General features: G+C 51.4%; 6 protein-coding genes across 6 annotated transcripts; 3 read left to right on the top strand and 3 right to left on the bottom strand.

Moving 5' to 3' along the window:
• Positions 1-317: 317 nt before the first annotated feature.
• On the top strand, positions 318-2552 carry N7459_003907 (uncharacterized protein; the record flags this gene model as incomplete). The annotated part of the gene is made up of 1 exon (XM_056943091.1): positions 318-2552. The coding sequence occupies one exon, from the start codon at positions 318-320 to the stop codon at positions 2550-2552; it is 2235 nt and encodes a 744-aa protein (XP_056799974.1).
• A 453-nt stretch (positions 2553-3005) lies between these two features.
• N7459_003906 (uncharacterized protein) lies at positions 3006-5340 on the bottom strand (the record flags this gene model as incomplete). The annotated part of the gene is made up of 2 exons (XM_056943090.1): positions 3006-5272; positions 5328-5340. The coding sequence occupies 2 exons, from the start codon at positions 5338-5340 to the stop codon at positions 3006-3008; spliced, it is 2280 nt and encodes a 759-aa protein (XP_056799973.1).
• A 340-nt stretch (positions 5341-5680) lies between these two features.
• On the top strand, positions 5681-6565 carry N7459_003905 (uncharacterized protein; the record flags this gene model as incomplete). The annotated part of the gene is made up of 2 exons (XM_056943089.1): positions 5681-5749; positions 5807-6565. 2 exons carry the CDS (start codon positions 5681-5683, stop codon positions 6563-6565), a joined length of 828 nt encoding a protein of 275 aa, XP_056799972.1.
• A 331-nt stretch (positions 6566-6896) lies between these two features.
• On the bottom strand, positions 6897-9370 carry pmt2 (uncharacterized protein; the record flags this gene model as incomplete). The annotated part of the gene is made up of 4 exons (XM_056943088.1): positions 6897-7540; positions 7610-8369; positions 8434-8986; positions 9051-9370. The coding sequence occupies 4 exons, from the start codon at positions 9368-9370 to the stop codon at positions 6897-6899; spliced, it is 2277 nt and encodes a 758-aa protein (XP_056799971.1).
• Positions 9371-10246: 876 nt separating this feature from the next.
• N7459_003903 (putative MFS monosaccharide transporter) lies at positions 10247-14443 on the bottom strand (the record flags this gene model as incomplete). The annotated part of the gene is made up of 6 exons (XM_056943087.1): positions 10247-10632; positions 10714-11426; positions 11623-11678; positions 11747-12035; positions 12307-12797; positions 13553-14443. The coding sequence occupies 6 exons, from the start codon at positions 14441-14443 to the stop codon at positions 10247-10249; spliced, it is 2826 nt and encodes a 941-aa protein (XP_056799970.1).
• Positions 14444-15429: 986 nt separating this feature from the next.
• spt16 (chromatin-remodeling protein SPT16) lies at positions 15430-18857 on the top strand (the record flags this gene model as incomplete). Its single annotated transcript, XM_056943086.1, has 7 exons — positions 15430-15612; positions 15693-15777; positions 15837-15958; positions 16025-16177; positions 16230-17652; positions 17706-18304; positions 18360-18857. 7 exons carry the CDS (start codon positions 15430-15432, stop codon positions 18855-18857), a joined length of 3063 nt encoding a protein of 1020 aa, XP_056799969.1.
• Positions 18858-19044: the final 187 nt, after the last annotated feature.

Here is a 19044-nt window from a genome sequence, read left to right as displayed (position 1 = left end):
CACCGTCTGCGCCTACAGGGACTGGCTCTTCACTTTGCATTGCCTGTGTTCGCTTCGAGAGGCTCTTGATCAGGCATTTTTTTTGAGCATAAGATGCCTTGAGGAGCCTCTTTAGGGTCCCGGTGCACATCTAACCGCCCTCGACTCGATGTTTTGACCCTCGTCCCCTTCCAGGCGCATGCTATATGTACTTTTTTTTATAGGGTCCAACCACAGCGTTGGTGACACGCCTCCCAGCTCGTGAATCCTCTTCGGAGCCCTCGCTGGCGTCTTTTATTCGATGGTGAACAGGCTAGTCACATCCTCCGCGGACTGCGATGTCGGTGAACGCTACGCCCCCCTCTGCGGACACAACACTTTCTCAACGCACCAGCCGATCTTCTGCCTCCGGCCTTGAGGTCCTAAATCAACGACTAAAACACCTCTCTGACAACATACTTCCCCTCCATCCTTACCTTCTCACTCTCCCGACAAGTGCGCCTTTCCGCCTAGGATCTCGCTCTGCGAACAATTGGGCAGTCGGCCATGACCGACCCTTCAGCTCAGAGGAACAGCAGCTTCAATATATGACCTTTCTCACTCACCACGACGGAGACTCCCTACTCGTGGCGGTGGGAGACTGGTCCGACGAGATGGGGCGCATGATGCCCGACCGGCCCATGGCTCCGAGTGCGCCGGCCAGCCTGAAAGAAACAGTGACCAAGAAGAAGATCAGTCTGAACGACTATAAGAACCAGAAAAATAGTGGCGCAGTCATGGCCCCGGCAAAGCATGACCAGGGAGTCCAGGACAAACCGAAACTTACTAAGAGCGAAGAACTACCGCAAGCACCCAAACCTCAACCTGTGAAGCGCGATAAACGCGAATCAACCCTGAACTCATCGAAGTTACATTTGCACCCTCCTTCCGAGAAATTCCCGAACAAGCGACCCTCGACATCTGAGCTCGATCATCTTGCCCTTTCACCGACGAAAGGTCTAGGCATACATTCCCCTAAAAAACCACGGTTATCCCCCGAAAAAGACATACGCATCGAAGCCGCTACGGTCAAATCGAACTCTCCAAGACTGCCCGTCCTCCTTTCTCCCACCCTTCCGCCGACCTCGGGACCCAAACTTCCCCGGCTGCTTTCCCCTACTCTTCCTCCAGATATCGAAAAGGAACTAGCGAGGCTTGAGGAACGATCACCAACTCGCGAATCCCCAAAACGTGAAACGGTAATATCCAAGCCTAGAGGAGATCGTGCCATCCACGCTCGAACGCCACCTTCGAACAGCAGTAGCAATCCAAGTTTCCAAAGCAGCCGTACAGGCGTTCCATCCAAAGATGCCAATCAAACCAATCTCATGGTGGTGAAATTACGATATGGGAAGGCTAATCGAAGACGGGTCGAGGGGCTACTTAAATTTTCCGGTAAAAGGAAACTGCATCAGCCGGATTCTCCACCTAGCCAGGAAACGGACTTTGACGACGCCTCCAACGTTGAAAAGAAACGGGAAGAGACAGGGTCAATCCGCCGGAATGTCCCAGGTGACCGCGGCAAGGAAGCCAAAGGCTCTGTCTCGAAAACCCACACGCCAGCTCCGTTTTCCTCGAGCACACTTCCATCTACACATGATAGAGACAAGGCCCTTTCATTAACGCCGGTGAAAGATTCCAAAGGCTCGGCTCCGCGACAAGTCGACCTTAGAGATGGCGATGGCAAGACACCAACTAATCCGGCGAACAAACGCCATTCTGTTGACCCTGGCGCGAAGGGGTCACCTTCCCAGCATGATAACCGCTCTCGAAACAACGAGCGCCGAGTCTGGCGAGATGAGTACCAAAAATTCGGCAGCATTGGTCGGGACTTGAAACATGCTGCAGAACGATATACGGCCAAGAGTGGAGTTTCGCTCACAGATGAGAAATTAGCTGCCGTAACCGCTATTGAGGCGATCATGTGCTTCATTCTTGCCTTTGTGGCCGATGACCAATCTAAAGTTCTTGCACGACAGATTGGAGATTCTTCTACTTGGCGGTCCATTCTGGCGTACTGGCGAGTGGTCAAGAAGAACTGTGCCTCGTACCCCGTCTTGCATAGCCTCTGTCTACTCCTGGGGGCTGTTTCTTTTGACTCTATTCATGTGTTGGATCTTGAGCGCTTTGCTGCCAGCCCGCTACCGGGAGAACATACACCGGTGCCTACACCGGGTAGCGACGGCAACTCGGTCCTCTCGGATGAAAACAAGAAATCCCGCAAAGAATTTTCGGACCTAAAGAACCGACTTCTCGAAAACTATAAGGAATCGCAGAAATTGTGGCTGGAAGGCACTCGAGGGCTCTCTGAAGATGTGCTGAGTCGTGAGTTTCCCACCACTTGGTCTCGGCGGTCCCACAACCATGCCGAACGAGGTAAAACGTCTCTCAAGCCAGGGGACTATACCGGTGACTACTTCCTTCCGTTGGGTGCTACAACTTCTCCGATTGAAGTGGTACGTTTTGGATGGTCCGTTCTCACGGAGTGGTGCGCGCAAGAAAGCGTGGAGTGGAAAGGACGTCTTGGCCTTTAATATTTGACTGACCAACGACACACAATGGTCCTCTTACCCCCTTCTTTTTCATCCAGTGTTTGCCTGTCTTGCAGCTCGAGCGATAGGTAATACGGCGTCCCAAGGCTTTTGCATTTTACGCGATTTTCCCATGATACCACGAACCCTGGATTCTGTTCTAATGTAGCTATTTGATGTTTGCATATATTCTTCGATACAGTGAATCCTTCATTCATCGCATACTTACATGCTCCCATCTATTGTCGGGGATAATAAGATGAAATAAAGGGAACCGAAAATAGAGACAAGAAAAGACGCTATTGTCTTGATACCGCCAGTTCGTTGTCACTGGAGCTCAATTGCAATATCATGTCGCTCAGCTATAAACCAGGAAACAAGTCGGGGAAAAATCATCGTCGTAAGGAAGACATATGCCTTCAAGAGAGGCAGAAGAGGGAAGAGGAATTAGAGGAATTAGACATCCCGAAAGTCAGCTTGAAAGTTCGACTTTGAGTCACCAAAGAGCCATCCAGCCTCGCGGCAGTAGCGGGCTTCCCGACCATAGACGCCAATCTCGCTAGCCCAGCATACCACGGAGGCATCCACGATATCCGCGATGATGTTCTCGATAGCACCTAATATGCTCCAGCCAATCGCACCCGCTATGAGACCAACCACATAGGCATACAGGCTACCACGAATAGAACCACCAGTGGCGGAGGTATCCAGGCCCCGAGCAGCAGTGACCCAGCCACCAAACCCCAGAGCCAAAGACATGATAAAGCGAGCAGCATGGAGAATTAATTTGGAGAGCCGGTATGAGACCAAAGATGTGGTGGTCCCAGGAGAGCGAGAATAAGTGCCGGGATGCAAAGATGTCGAGGCCGCTGATGAAGCAAGCACAGACATTTGGCTCAGCCCACGAGCAGAAGCAGAAAGCGGCTGGGAATGAATGGCAGCATATGTCAGGGAAAGAGGATTCGTGAGGTAGGCGATCGGCGTGGGAATGAGGGAATAGGCAAAGAGACTCAGCACCGAGGAGATACGACTCGGAAGCAGGATTACAGGGAGTCTGATCAGTAGCCCCATGAGCCGAGAGAAACAAATTGTGCCGAACAGGGTGGTGGAAGCATGGATAATTGCCGCCTGGACAATTTGCCTGGAAGTAGGTGCAGGACTTGCCAGACGGTGGAAGTACCACTGGCTCACCGTTGCGGCCGTAACAGCGCGTTGGACTCCGGCGATCACTCCGATAGACCATAGGTAGATCATCACGAAATAGACTCCCAGCCACCAGCTGCTCAAGTCAATGATGAAAGATCTCGGGCCGGCCAGGTGGCCACCTAGGAATACCCGAGTGAACATGAGCATCCAGATCCACGTCCAGGAGACCACGCAGACAAGAACACCCAACCCCATGGCAAGCAGCTCGCGGTTTGCAGTCAAAATTCGACACGAGAATTCAAGGACACCGATCGCTTTTCCTATTGACCGACGGCCTCGCACGACATTGTAGATCCACAGACTGGCCATTAAGAATGGAACGATGGATCCCCAACGCATTGCCTTGTCTTGAACACTGGATCCGTGCCATGCACCCTTGAAACTCGAGATGAAAGGATACAGGAAAAATGAATATAGAATGATAGGGACGGCCACGATTATGACGTAGACCAACAGTCGGACGTAAGATCGCAGCAGAGCTAGCCAGAACAGAGAGACAAAAACCGAGACAAGGGTGTATATTCCAAGGAGGAAGAATGAACCACGCACGGTGAAATAGATTGTGTCACCCCATTTCGCCTTGTCTCCGGACGGAGTGGATGTATGAAGGTAGACCAGAAATGCCGTTGCAAACAGACCAGCGAGGGATATCAAGAATAGTTGGCCCCAGAAAGCATCGTGCACTGTACTTTCTGATACAAGCGGCGAAATAGAAGTTGGGAATGAACCTGTTGAGCTCGGCGGCCGAGAAGCACTTGGGTCAAAGTGGTTAGTCTGTTCTCCAGAAGTCCCAGGCGTACGGAATTCAAAAGCGCTCCCTTTCACGAATGGTGTCTCTCGGAAACGCTGGATCGGAGGCTCATCGCCCATCGTCTCGGATGGTGCATAGTCGTCATTGCCGAGAGGGGCCCGAAGGGAGTCCTCCAACCCAATATCAACCAGGTGCCCTCTGGCTTTGCTGCTCTCTAGACTGAGGCTAGACCCTTGTTCTGACTCTCCTGGGCCCACGACTTCCGCAAGGGCTCCAATTCTGGACTGGTCGGCAGTAGATATTGGTTTCTCTCCACGCCAGGAGCTCTTGATTCCCTTGCCATTACCGGGTCGATCGTCGTATGAGAAGTGCTCCCCGTCGAGGCTCACGGAATTTTCCGAATCATCACCAGGTTCTGAGGGATTTTTCAGGTTGCTGTCCCCAAAGTGGCGCCTTGATCGCTGTAATGCATAGAAGTCTGCAATCTCACGCTCATGCTCCGTCTCATCGTCTTCTTCCCGAAATTCATCGGTGGCACTGTAGAAGAGAGGGGCGGGTTGCGCCGAAGCCCTGGAGGCAAATGGGAACTTGGAGATCTGAGATACACCAGGCCGATAGGGATCGCTCATCCTCGCGAAAGAACGGGAAGAAGGGTTCCGCGAACTGCCTTGTCGCTGTTGGTTTGGGCGGGCACGACCACTTCTCTGAAGCTCGTCCGGCCGGGATGTGACCCGCGACTGCGACTGAGCAAGGAAGCGTGAGGCATCTGAAACGGTTGTCGTTAGTCACCACAGAACTGCAGCAATACCAAGACTACATACATTCCGAGAACATGGCCCACTATTTGGGGGAACGGTGTGGAGATGGTGTGAGAGGTATCTGGAGGAGTTGTCTGAGAAGGTCCAAATACACAGCTAGAAGGTGAGACCCTGAAATGAACCTGGGAGCCTGCTACCCGACCCTTTCAGAAGAACAGGAAGGAGTACAAACAGGAGCAAGGAAGATCATTGTTCAGGCGATGCAGGCGTCATCCGAGCAGGTCAGGCCCCGATAGCTGACTCAGCACTGATAATCATGCCCGCCCGAGATGCTCGTGAACGTCACAGCTGCATCTATCTTGGGCATTTAGGTCCTCTCTATCTCTAGCTCGCTCTTGTTCCTCCCTCTTCCCTCCATGTCACAGCCATGGGATTATATTGCTAAACTTGTTTGCATTGGTGACTCTGGCACCGGCAAGTCCAGCGTAAGTCGTGAATTTCTACCGACATGGATATGGGGATGAATGTTAATGCAGCTCTAGCTTACCATTCGCCTATGCGAAGGTCGATTTTCCCTTTCTCATGATGTTACCATAGGGGTTGAGTTTGGGTCAAGGATTGTCCCTGTTGGGCCACCAGCCTCCTTGGATTTAAGACTAGACGGGCTGCCCCAAAGCTCCTCTGACCCTCTCAATGACAAACCTCCAGAGGAACCTATGGCCTCGGGTCTGCCCACTCCGCCACAGAAACCACAGGAATCCCCATCTCAGAAACGAATGAAACTCTCCCTCTGGGATACCGCGGGCCAAGAAACATACAAATCCATCACCCGGTCCTACTTCCGGGGGGCTTCCGGGGCTCTTCTGGTTTTTGACATATCCAGGCGCTCAACTTTCGTCTCTTGTGCCCAGTGGCTTCAGGACTTACGCCAAATTGCTGAAGATGGCATCGTGGTCATTCTTGTCGGCAATAAAAGGGACTTAGCTGGGCACGGGTCCGAAGCAAATCAAAGACAGGTCACCCAGCGAGAGGCAGAGGAATGGTGCCGTTTGAACAATGTTGTCCGCTACGTTGAAACCAGTGCCAAGTCTGGAGATGGTGTAGAGCGGGCCTTTTTGGAGGTTGCTGAACGAATCTACCGCAATATCGAAGCCGGTAGGTATGACCTCAATGATCGCCGTAGCGGGGTCAAGGGATTTGGCGCTTCTGGGGGTGCCAACACAGGGATGCCGAGAACTGTCACTTTGGGTATGGACGATGCGATGCGCAAAGGGAGTGGCTGGTCAGGAGGCTGTTGCTAGATTTACATATATGAAAGGCTACTGGGAAAGGCATGTGACAGAACCGAGAATCATATTGAATAATCATCAGAACCTTCGGAACTGGTGGAAAGTTGCAGATCGAAATACAGCATTGCTACATATTTGGTAGGTAACAGAATTGACCACAGTGTTTAACGAACATAATCGACTGAGGCAAGAAGTCTCAACATGATGAATTGCCTAGTTCCTTGTCAGTTCTTTCTTCATTGAACCTCGAATGAAAAAAAAAAAAAAAAATTTGCGAGTCAGCCCTAGCAACAACACAACGCAAAGATAGACGGTGAAATACCCATTTCTCGCGATACTCCTATTAATCCGAGATTTTCCATCCGGCTAGCCAGCGCAGATGGGCCCATTGTTGATTCGAACCTTCCATTCCAAACACGATGGCGCGAAAGTGGATGAAAAGACCAATTGTAATCACATAGAGGACACCATACACAGCTGTAACGACTTTCCCATTCACGCTGCGAGTAACCCAATCAACGCAGAAGCCGAAGGTAAGGATGGCATAGTAAAGCGCCGGATAGTAATGGTGGACATAGGTCACTCGAGCCATTATTATGAAGGGCAAGTAGTGGAGAACCCAGCCGACGGCAGGATACAGTCCGGAATAGTGAATGTGGTCCATGTCTGCCTTGCTAAGCTCTTGGTAACCTCTCTGCCACCGCAAAAGATACCAGAGGAATAACAGGCCAAAGGCGCCAAGACTTGCAGTGCTTCCCCAATAGACGAGAGGGTTGCCAAGAAGATAGTATTTGACAACGTTGTTATCCCAGGAGCACATTCGCAGGCCGACATTGAGGATTGGCCATTGCCAGAATTTCGAAGCCAGATCGTCCTGCTTGTCTGGATCGGGGACAAGGGCGTTGTTGGATGTCATCATGGCAACGTTCAGATGAATGAAGTCCTTCAGGAAAGGAGACTTGTAAGAACCGGGATCACCGGGGGGCACTATAAAAGCAGTATTAGTGAATCGAATACTGGCTACTACAATAGCAAGATCCAGTCCATGGCACTTACAGCGGTCATTGGTGTGAGACTCGACATTCCAGTGAGTGTACACATCACCTGGCTTGTCTTCCTTGACGCAAGTGGTTTCAATCTGCTTGAAACCCCACTGGGGCAAGTTGACGTTGCCAGCCCGCAAATAGCAGCCCAACGTGGGATGGCGAAGTCGGAACGCAGTAGTCAGGGTTCGAATCTTGGAATAATCCCGGGAGGAAGCGTCATCCACAACCTCTATCTTCCAGTGGTCCTTGTCGTCCCCAATGGTGATGTTTCCATAGCAAGACACTTCATTATGAGACTTGGAAACTGGGGCGGGAATCGCATGGGAATGCAGGTTTCGACCGGTCTGTCCGTGAATTAGACGGATGACATCGCCGTTCCCGATAAATTTCAAATCAGCATTGCTGTCAAACTCCGGTTCCTGGCGGTTTGGGTAGATAAACCAATCGTTGTTGGCATCCTTGTGGTGATAGCAAGTAACCTGCTGCTGGGTCGATCCTTCAGGATATGTCTGAATGTGCGAATGCAAGAGTCCTCCCCCATACCCCATGTTCTTGAGGGTAACTCGAGAGCCTAGTGCGATTTCGAGAGGGCTATCCTTTCCAACTTCAGTACCGCGCAGGTTGGCCTGGAAAAGAGAGCTCATCTGAGCATCACCAGGACCACTGTTCGCCAGGACGAGAAAATGCACGTAGAATGAGAGCATATACACCAGAATGGGGATGACAATCAAGCCCCCAACCCGAGCAAAAAGATGTTTTGCCAACACCGTCTAAGAGAATGGCAATTAGTCAGTGTTCATTGAAAATCAGAGGTCTACCAGCCTCAATACTCACCGGCGGCATCTTGTAATCACCGAATTTGTTCCACAGGTCCTCGGCGGTGTAAAGACCAACGACAGCAGTGCAAAAAAAGCCAACCCATTTCACGCTACAAACACAACCGATGCTTAGCCCGGTCAGGCAAAGCCAGGTATACCACTCCGGCGAAAAGCTAGCATGCTGTAAGCGGTGGAATCTGGCCCAGCACATCGTCGTCGTGAATGTGAAACAGAGCAACATCGAGTCCAAGAGTATAAAACGGGAAATGGTTGCATAGGAGTTCTCGAACAGGACCATCAAGCTGACCAGCCAGACGGTGGCCCGGCGAAAATTCATATCGCGAGCAGTGTAGTAGGCCAACGGCACACACACTACGCCAAACAGGGCATTGAATGCACGCATGAATGTGTAATTCACGTCCTCGGGATACTGTTCGCCGGACTTGAATTCAAAGGAGCCATTGTAGCCAGCTAAGTAGCCAGAAAGGCCGACCAGCATCTTCCCGAGGGGTGGATGCACATCAAAATAGAATTCACGCTTCAGGTAATGGGATCCGAATTTGCCGAAACTAAACAACTGTAAGATACCGTCACCCTATCCCGGGCCTTCTGGTAGGGGGGTTATGGTCTTACTGCGCTTCATCCCACGTCACAATGTTCGAGCGACCGATGCGATACAGCCTAGTGAAGAGGGCGAGCGCCGTCAGGATAATGGGAGCGATGATCGGCTCCCAGCTAGCGAGAACATGCAGGAAGGAAGGCGACTGAATCCGAGAAGTTTTAGCAACACAACATCCTGGCGGGCATCCACTTTTTACCTGCAGCTTGGTCCTCTTCCGATCATCCTCAGCCGTATACGACAGCGATGCCTGGTTTCTCCCAGCCTCGGGAACATTCCTTCGGCGCAATTCAAAATCGTGTTGAGCACCGGTAGTGATGGCAGTGTCTGCCATGGTGTTGAGTTTATTGAAAAGAGGGTTGGGTGGTGAAGGGTGGAAAGCACCAGAGTGGCCAGACGGTAAGAGAGTGGAATATCAAGCAAGGCTTAGAGGATCATGGCTTCAAAGGCCACAGCAGAAGAAAAAGAAGCTAACGATGAGATCACCGAAAGCAGAGGAGAAATTGGAACAGGGGTGAGAAGAAAGAAAGAAAAGATGAGGGTGGAAGAGGACGGACGAGCTGGCCAGAAGAATAAACAGCGCTGCTTTAGCCCCCCGAGGGGGGCCGTTTTCGGGGGAACGTGGCCATCTCCGCCTTTGGGTACGATAGTGCACTCGTACATTATTTAGTAGCCACGAACACTAGAGGCGATGAAGAGACTACTCTGTGAACGATGCACATATAGATTATTTATTGTGGGTTATCTGGCTCCCTTGAAAATGCATTTATATACAAAAACACTGATACTAGTCGTGTCAACCTGTTACGTGTCATCGACATTGATTGCACTGTATCGGTTGCTGTAGGAGAGAAGAGGCCTAAAGGTAAATGTAGATATCAAGAACACAGGCCAATCACTTCCAATTGATACTACAGAATGACGACACCCAAAGAATACACAGTTGTTTACAAAGCTACAGGCCGATGCCCATTACAAGCCACCTGGTTCAAGCGAGATGGAATGAAATAACATATGTGAATGATAGAAAGTTACAATGTCATACAGGATCACAGGGCAAGAAAGGCAGGGATCAAGAAGTTGGATCGCCAGACAAGCAGACAATAGTCGGAAAGGCCCGAGAAGCCGAAGAGGCGAAAGGAGCACAACAATATGCAGAGCAAGAAAAAGACACAGCCAAGGCGACTATCCTGCAATCACATCATTGCTCCTAATCTTCTTCGTCCTGTTCCAGTGGTCTATATTGACTCTGGCTCGTTGACTTCCGCTGCCGGCCGACCATGTTTGAAATCCAATCACCAATTCCCTCGCCACGACTACTCCCCTGCTGTGAGCCAGCCAGTCCATGCTTGCTGGCTCCCTCGTGGCTTTGACTAAAAGATGGCGGGTCAATGTCAAGTCCCGGGATAGCACTTTCAGTGCCGAATTGACCATGCTGTCGGCGGATGTCCAGCGATGGAACAGGTGACCCAGCACCTATTAGGGACCCTCGCTCACCATCCGTGGCGGGGGTAGGCATCGCGGTTGACGCATCTCCGAACAAGATGTTCATGTCTTCTAATCGTACACCACTGGTCTCGGGATACAAAAAGTACACTACCGAATGGGGTTCAGTCAGTGCCACCGGCTCTCGTTTTGAGGATATATAGGACAGAATGGTTCAGGGAGTATTCTTACCGACAACAAAGCTGCAGGCGCAGAAAAAGGCGTGGACCAAGTAAAGTCTCCATTTAATGGCACTCTGGAGAACGGGCGTTACCTCACCCACGAGCCAATTAAAAGCCCAATTGGCGGCAGTGCTCAGACTGGCTCCCTTGGCACGAATGCTCAGGGGCAAGATCTCTGGCGGGTAGAGCCACGGAATGGGGCCCCAAGAAGCTCCGAAAGCTGCATTGTAGACCATCACAAAAATGACAGTTAGGGTCGGTGTTGCCCCAATCTCGATGTAGATAAAGTAGGATATCAGGGAGAGGGAGACAATCATAGCTACCGCCCCGGACAGGAGAATCGGTCGCCGGCCCCAGCCATCCACGAGATACCAGGGTGGGATGGTCGAAAGCAAATACGAAATGCCGTTGATGCCGGTCATCAGGATTGCGTCCCGACCGGCCCAGCCGGCCGACTGAAAAACGAGGGGTGCGTAATATGATATAACGTTGATACCATTCAGCTGAGCAAGTGCCTGCGCTGACATGGCAATAAAGACACGTTTCTTATAGCGCCGAAACATGTCAGCGTAGGATCGCTCGCCTTCCTGCCGCTGCAAGAGGACGTTCATCTTAATCTCCCGGTACTCCTGGCGAGCTTTGTCGTTGTGAATATCACCTTCACCATAGAGGTTGGCGATGACTACCATACCCTCCTCGTCGTGATCATTGTCTAGGAGCCATCTGCAGTGTAGACCGTTAGTATTCGAATGCCCCATAGTTCGCAACGGGTGGGGCTTACCGCGGAGACTCGCAAATTATGAGGCTCCCGATGCCAAGTGCAGCACCCATAACGCACTGGCAAAGTAGCGGTAGCCGCCAAGAGAAATCAGACTCTATGAAGCTGCAGAAGTAGTCCACCCATACACTCGTGGCGTACCCTGCAATATTTCCGGAAAACTCGATGCAAGCCAGCTTGCCCCGGTTATGGGGAGGCTGGTAAGTAGAGTCAGCACGCCAAAGCCCACCTAGATGAGGAAGATACATGACGAGCGATCACATACCGAGATTTCAGACTGATAGACAGGCACAATAGTCGATAAGGCGCCCACTCCAAGCCCTGCCACAATCCGCCCGACCATCATCATGGGCATGCTGAGCGCAAATGTTTGAAGGCCACCGCCGATGAAAAACACCAGGGAGCCATAGAGAATTGTCCTTCGGCGGCCGATTAAGTCGCCAATACGCCCAACCAGTAATGATGAAATGAAGGCACCGATCTCAAGGATGGCAACCACCGTACCAATCGTCGCCCGGGAGGGCTGATCAAAATAATCCGCGAAATACCATCCACTACTCGTTGTTAGTCACACATACACATACACACAACACGCTCTGTCTCTCTTTCTATTTTTTTCGTCTCTTGCCACACTGGACTTATTGTTGTGAAAGGAGGGGTTCTTGGGTTGAACGGGAAGGGTACGAACGTTATAATGCCAGACATAACACCTTGATCATAGCCAAAGAGAAAGACACCTAGCGACACAAAAACACTTGTGAAATAGCTATGTAGAGGTCAGCTTGGGATTTCTGTACATCACTTGTCAATATTAGAGACGCTTACAGTAGCGGCTTGCCCACCAGGCCATGTATCTGGGCGTTCTGACTACTGCGCGGAGACATGATGGAGGCCAGGAACCGTTCGGCTCTGGAGATTCGGCGCGGCGGGGGACTTGGAGGTTGAATCTTCTGCTCAAGCACAGGGCCGTCGTTCTGCAGGACCAGTGGGTAGTGGACCCGCTTGGAGCGATTCCGCCGTCCTTCGCGGCCCAAGATTTCCCGATCGATGGACTCTCGCAAGCAGATCTGAAGCGGATCCTCTTCGGCGAGTTGCTCAGCAAGGTCGCCAGTATCTGACCAGAGGGGATAGTTCGACTCGACAGAGCGAGTCGAGGAGTGGGATGACCGTCGGCTTCCCTTCTCGCTGGCGGATTCGACCACAGTGGTGGATTTGGTGGGGGAGTGGGAGCGGAGGGAGCGGAGGGGAATGGCGCGTGGGGAGGTTGGAGACGGAATGATGGCGGACGGGCTGGAAACGAGCCCTCGACCTTTAGTCTTTGCTTATTCTTCTTTCTCTCTCGCTCGCTCACGAACGCGCGCACGCTCCCCACGGGAAAAGGGAGGAAGGCGAAATCGATCCCCAAATGTACGATCTCAGGAGCCCCAAACCCCGACACACAAGCCACTAACCAGGTTGCGGGATGACCAGAGCACCACGCAGGCGAAGCGGTCACGATAGGCAGTACGCGATCCACGTAGGAAGAGGAAACACGGCGCGTTCGGGTCAGACGGGAGAAGATGATTCCTGGCGATGTGACTGGCACTTCTTTACTGGGGGCGTGGGGGGAACAGGGATAGCGAGACGCAGATGACTTGTCGTCAGCCGATGTAAGTGTATGCCTGGGTAGTCATCTGAAAGGACTGGGGAAAAAGCGAAAAGAGGCGATCAATTTCTTAGGGGCGGGGGTGAGAGAATACGGGGGATCGACGGGGAAGAACGGAGGCAGAGAGAAGAGCAATTTGGCTCTCAGAACTGGGGATCCACTGTGGAGACTCAGACAAATTGATGGCTTATATACTTAGTACATACTAGGTATCGCTTTACCGAGCTGTACCTGGTAGCAGGGGAATCTCATGGGTGATGGATTGGTCTCCCTCGGGTATCCACAAGATTGGTAAATTCTATATACTTATGTACTATGCGCTGGAATTATCATTCCCAACAAAGAGAGCTAGGGAGTAGAGAGACATAACAGAAGCCAAGACATCTAGGCAAGGAGAATATCATAGCCGTCTTTCTGAATATGTACCGCATCCGCCAAGTTCGCGTATCGTCGACGCACAAGCTCGAAGATAACCAAGCCCGCACTAGTGCTGGGGACCTGCCGAATAGAGCTGTTCATGAACCCACGAAATAGCCACGGCCACCACCCGCCAGCTCGGGCTGCCTTGCGTCGGCATCGTTTCCACGTCTCCTGATAGGCGTGGTAATATAGCCGCAGCATCTGCTTTCGCGAGTGGTCGAGGCTCGCTTGGTGATCGAGATATTCCAGCCGGCCTAGGTGTAAGTTTTGGATCACGCTGAGAGGATGTTGAATGGCTTGCTGCGCTACCGATGCCACCACACCTGCCATCATGAGGAAGCACGGCTCCAACGCGTAGTGCGGCTTGATCAGCGGAACGCCTCGGTCGCTGGACCCAGACAATGGGAGCGCATCCAGATGGTCGGTATGCAAAGACCCATAGTAGCAGGTGATGAAGGCATAGTACGACTGCGATTTCACGTACTCAAAGGAGGAGAAGAACACAGCATAGCCGAGCGAGTCTCGCAAGAATGACAGACTCCAACCGGCAAACACTCCCCGGAGACCAATCAGTCTCAATTTATGGTGCCCATAGTGCCACATGCTCCGATACTGACCTTCGAGCATGTCGCTGGTCTGTAAGCGAACCTGCAGCGCATCTAATGGAGCGGCCACGATCGATTGTATCGTGCCAGCAGTAAACCCAGCGGTGAATGTAGCGGACGGGGGAGCGGGGGGCCAGACACGCTTGACTCCATGGGACACAGGTTCGTGGAGAGCCCCAAGAACCTGCAGATAGGAGGTATAGAGGACAGCGCCGATCCTAGACCGAACAGGAAGGACAGAGTCAGTCGTCAGCTCCTTGAAGAGGGTGGGCTTGTGGCTCTCACCCTGCATTCGCCAATAGAGGCGGCAAGACTTGATTTGGAATGAATTGCCAGCCGTATGTCCGCACTGCATGGATCAATAGCCCTGGTGTGGTCGTATGAATTGACCATTTGCCTTCTGCAACACGAGGGTTCACAGCGCGCGCAAATGCCTGTGGAAAAGTTCAACAAATGGCGGTGATTAGTGGATCGAGTATGGGTTGCAGGTGAGCAGAGAGTAATATACCATATAGCTAGAACAGGTCAGCAGTCCAGAACAAGGATTCTCTTCGCAAATTACTTACTCGACACGAGTACGGAAGAACGCCTTTATTGGGGCCCGAAAGTAGAAAGCCACCATCTGGGCACTGACGGCACGGACGCCCGCTGCGGACACTCCAGTAGCAGCATCGTTGCGCGAGCGGCTCCGAGGACCACCCAGATCACTGAAGCGGGGATCTAGGTAGGTTGGATTCATTGAAGGGTTCATGATTCAAATATTTGAAGCATACATATCGCGTTGGCGTCAGTACTCGTCGTTTGTACCGTTGCCGTCAGGTACAGTCCAAATGATCGTAGATCCTCATGGAAAGCGAGCCGAAACCTCTGTCAAAAACATATTGGGCCCAGAAAGAGTAAAATATTCAACTTATCTGAGAGTACAGTCGAAGGAACAGAAGAAGAGAAAGATAGCAGCAAGAACTTCCTCCATTTTCGGGAAATCCACGCTATTCCCCCAAAGGAAAAACAGAACACGGGAGCCCGGTGCGACCGACAGCGTCAAAACGCGGTTTTCGCGTTCCCTTTCACCAAGCGATTTTCCCGACATCGCTCACTCCGTTCCCGTCTCCCCATCCATCATTCTTCATTTATTCAGTCGAGCAACGCTCTATTCAATACTCTTGCTGGACTCACTTTTCCTACCAATGCGATCTTGATTCGTGCTTTAGCTCTCGATTGCCCGACCTTGCCATTCTCATTGCTGCTGCAGGCCCTGCTCAGCACCAGACCTTCGCGATGGCCGAGCAGATCGCGATTGATAAAAACACCTTCTTCAATCACCTATCCAGTTTCTATGCATCATGGAAAGCAGACAAGCGCTCAGGAAATGCCTTGTTCGGCGGCGCAGGGTCCATCGTCATCCTCATGGGCAAGACCAAATCCGATGAGAGCTCCTTTCAGAAGAACAACGCCATGCATGTACGTATCTACCGGCTGCTCCTGCACTGGTCATAAGCCATATACTGGAAATACCTGTCGCTAACAAAATCCGCTACTAGTTCTGGCTTCTTGGATATGAGTTTCCTGCTACGCTGTTCGTCCTGACCACCGAAGCAGTGCACGTTGTGACTACGCCCAAAAAAGGTGACTACAGTTGCAATAGCTGATGCACTGACCAAACTGCTAACGCGACACCAATTTAGCTGAGCTCCTCGAGCCCCTGACGGGTGGCAAGGTCCCAGTTGAGCTCCTGGTGACTACCAAGGATCCTGAGTCCAAGACCAAAGCTTTCGGGAAATGTTTGGATGTCATCAAGGGCGCAGGAGTGGGTTGCTTCAATGATTCCAAATCTTAATGTCATAACTCGATGTTGACTAAGTTTAAATCGCAGAAGAAAGTTGGCACCCTCCCCAAAGATCACACCTCAGGCCCTTTCGCCGATGACTGGAAACGTGCATTTGGAGACATATCGAAGGATGTGGAAGAGGTCGACATCACCCCAGCTCTTTCAGCTGCCTTTTCGATAAAGGACCCCGAGGAGTTGGTGAGTCTGGCTGCATCGTTTGGGGGGAGGAAATTGCTGACAGAGCACGCAGGTTTCCGTCCGCAATGCCTCGCGGGCATGCAGTGGTCTAATGTCGGAATATTTCGTTGATGAAATGTCCCGACTGCTCGATGAGGAAAAGCAAATCACTCACAAGGCCCTCGCCGCCAAAGTCGATACGAAGATTGATGATGCCAAGTTCTTCAACAAGTTGGCACGTCTTCCCTCCGAATTCGATGCTGATCAGATTGACTGGGCGTACGGTCCAGTGGTCCAAAGTGGAGGGAGCTACGACCTGAAGCTTACCGCGACCGCTGACAGCAAGAATCTCGAACCGGGTATCATTCTGTCTAGTTTCGGGATCCGATACAAAACATACAACTCGCTCATTGCGCGTACCTATCTGGTAGATCCCAGTAAGTCTCAAGAAGCAAACTATGGACTTTTGTTGAGCCTCCATGACGTTGTCATGAAAGAGATTCGGGATGGGGTGGTGGCCAAGGACTTGTACAACAAGGCACTCAGTGTCATCCGATCCAAGAAGCCCGAGCTCGAAAGCCACTTGGTCAAGAATATTGGTGCCGGTATCGGAATTGAGTTGCGGGACGCAAATATGGTCCTCAATACCAAGAACAATCGTGTCCTGAAGAACGGAATGACCCTTTCAGTTACAGTTGGGTTGACAGATGTCAAGGACATCGACTCCAAAGGAAACACATATTCTATGGTTATTACCGATACGGTTCGTGTTGGTGATACTGGGGCTCACATTTTCACGAAGGATGCTGGCATTGATATGGACTCAGTGTCCTTCTATTTTGGAGATGACGAGGAGCCTGAGAAGCCTGTCAAGGAGAAGAAGGAAGCAAAGTCAAGTGCTGTGGCAAGCCGCAATGTCACGAGGACAAAGCTTCGAGCGGAACGACCAACCCAGATCAATGAAGGCGCTGAAGCACGCCGTCGTGAGCACCAGAAAGAACTGGCTACAAAGAAGACAAAGGAGGGTCTGGACCGGTTTACAGGGACCACCGGAGATGATAATGGGGTGGCTCAGAAGAAGTTCAAACGCTTTGAATCCTATAAACGTGACAACCAGCTCCCTGCCAAGGTCAAGGATCTCACAGTCTATGTTGATCAAAAAGCATCAACTGTCATCGTACCGATCATGGGCAGACCAGTACCGTTTCACATCAACACGATCAAAAATGCCAGCAAAAGTGATGAGGGAGAATATGCCTATCTACGAATCAACTTCCTGTCCCCAGGTCAAGGCGTTGGTCGGAAGGATGATCAGCCATTCGAAGATCCGTCAGCGCATTTTGTCCGCAATCTAACTCTGCGATCCAAGAATAACGACAGACTAGCGCAGGTCGCCCAGGACATCACCGAACTCAGGAAGACTGCTCTGAGGCGAGAGCAGGAAAAGAAGGAAATGGAGGACGTGGTTGAGCAAGATAAACTTGTTGAAATCAGGAGTAAGTCGGACACACGTTTAGCGTCAAATCTTCCAGATCTAACTGCTTCTTAGACCGACGTCCCGTAAAGCTGCCTGATGTTTACCTACGGCCGCCTCTGGATGGGAAGCGGGTTCCTGGGGAAGTAGAGATTCACCAAAATGGTCTCCGCTACCTATCTCCTTTCCGCAATGAGCATGTGGATGTGCTTTTTAGCAACGTCAAGCATCTCTTCTTCCAGCCCTGTGCCCACGAGTTGATTGTTCTCATCCATGTCCACTTGAAGACCCCAATCATGATTGGCAAGAGAAAAACACGGGACGTTCAATTTTACCGCGAAGCCACAGAAATGCAGTTCGATGAAACTGGAAACCGACGGCGCAAGCATCGATACGGAGATGAAGAGGAATTTGAGGCCGAACAGGAAGAAAGACGGCGCCGGGCAGCTCTGGATCGCGAGTTCAAGGCGTTTGCGGAGAAGATCGCAGACGCTGGAAAAGACGAGGGTGTGGATGTCGATATCCCTTTCCGTGAGATCGGATTTACGGGTGTTCCCAACCGTTCCAATGTCCTAATCCAACCGACAACGGATGCTCTTGTTCAGCTTACTGAGCCGCCCTTCATGGTGATTACTCTCAACGAAATTGAGATTGCTCACTTAGAGAGGGTGCAGGTATGTCCGCGATCTTATTTAGCAACTCATGTTTGGTACTGACCACGTCACACAGTTTGGACTGAAAAATTTTGACTTGGTGTTTGTCTATAAAGACTTCCACCGACCACCTGTCCATGTCAATACAATTCCCGTCGAGGCGCTAGAAGGCGTCAAGGATTGGCTTGATTCTGTGGATATTGCGTTCACAGAGGGACCGCTCAACCTTAACTGGACTACAATTATGAAAACCGTGGTCAGCGACCCCTATGGCTTCTTCGCCGACGGTGGTTGGTCTTTCTTGGCTGCGGAATCAGATTCGGAAGGCGGTTCCGACGAGGAAGAAGAGTCTGCCTTTGAACTGTCGGAGTCAGAACTGGTTGCTGCAGATGAGAGTTCTGAGGAGGATAGTGACTACGACGATGATGCAAGCGCCGATGCTAGCGAGGAGGAAGACTTCAGTGGTGATGAGGAGAGTGGTGAGGATTGGGATGAACTGGAAAAGAAAGCGAAGCGCCAGGACAAGGAAAACAAGGTAGACGAAGATGACCGTGGCACTAAGCGCAAGCGCTGAATACCTTGAGGTCGCTTCGATTGCGGTATGGACAGGGTGCACTCCAATGTCTTGCCAATATTACATCACTGCTTTCCTGTTTTTTCTGCTTTAGCCTGGTCGGACTCGACGGGGTTGGGCCCGAGATACCTGGCTCAATGTGTGCCGGTTTGGTTTAAAAAACAAGTTTGCTAGTCTTTGAAACCAC

Source organism: Penicillium hispanicum, assembly GCF_028827665.1.
Source record: "Penicillium hispanicum strain IBT 35686 chromosome Unknown utg000004l_segment0_segment0, whole genome shotgun sequence".
Lineage (NCBI taxonomy): Eukaryota > Fungi > Ascomycota > Eurotiomycetes > Eurotiales > Aspergillaceae > Penicillium > Penicillium hispanicum.
Note: the sequence above shows the minus strand (reverse complement) of the source record. Positions and strands in the feature narration are given on the sequence as shown.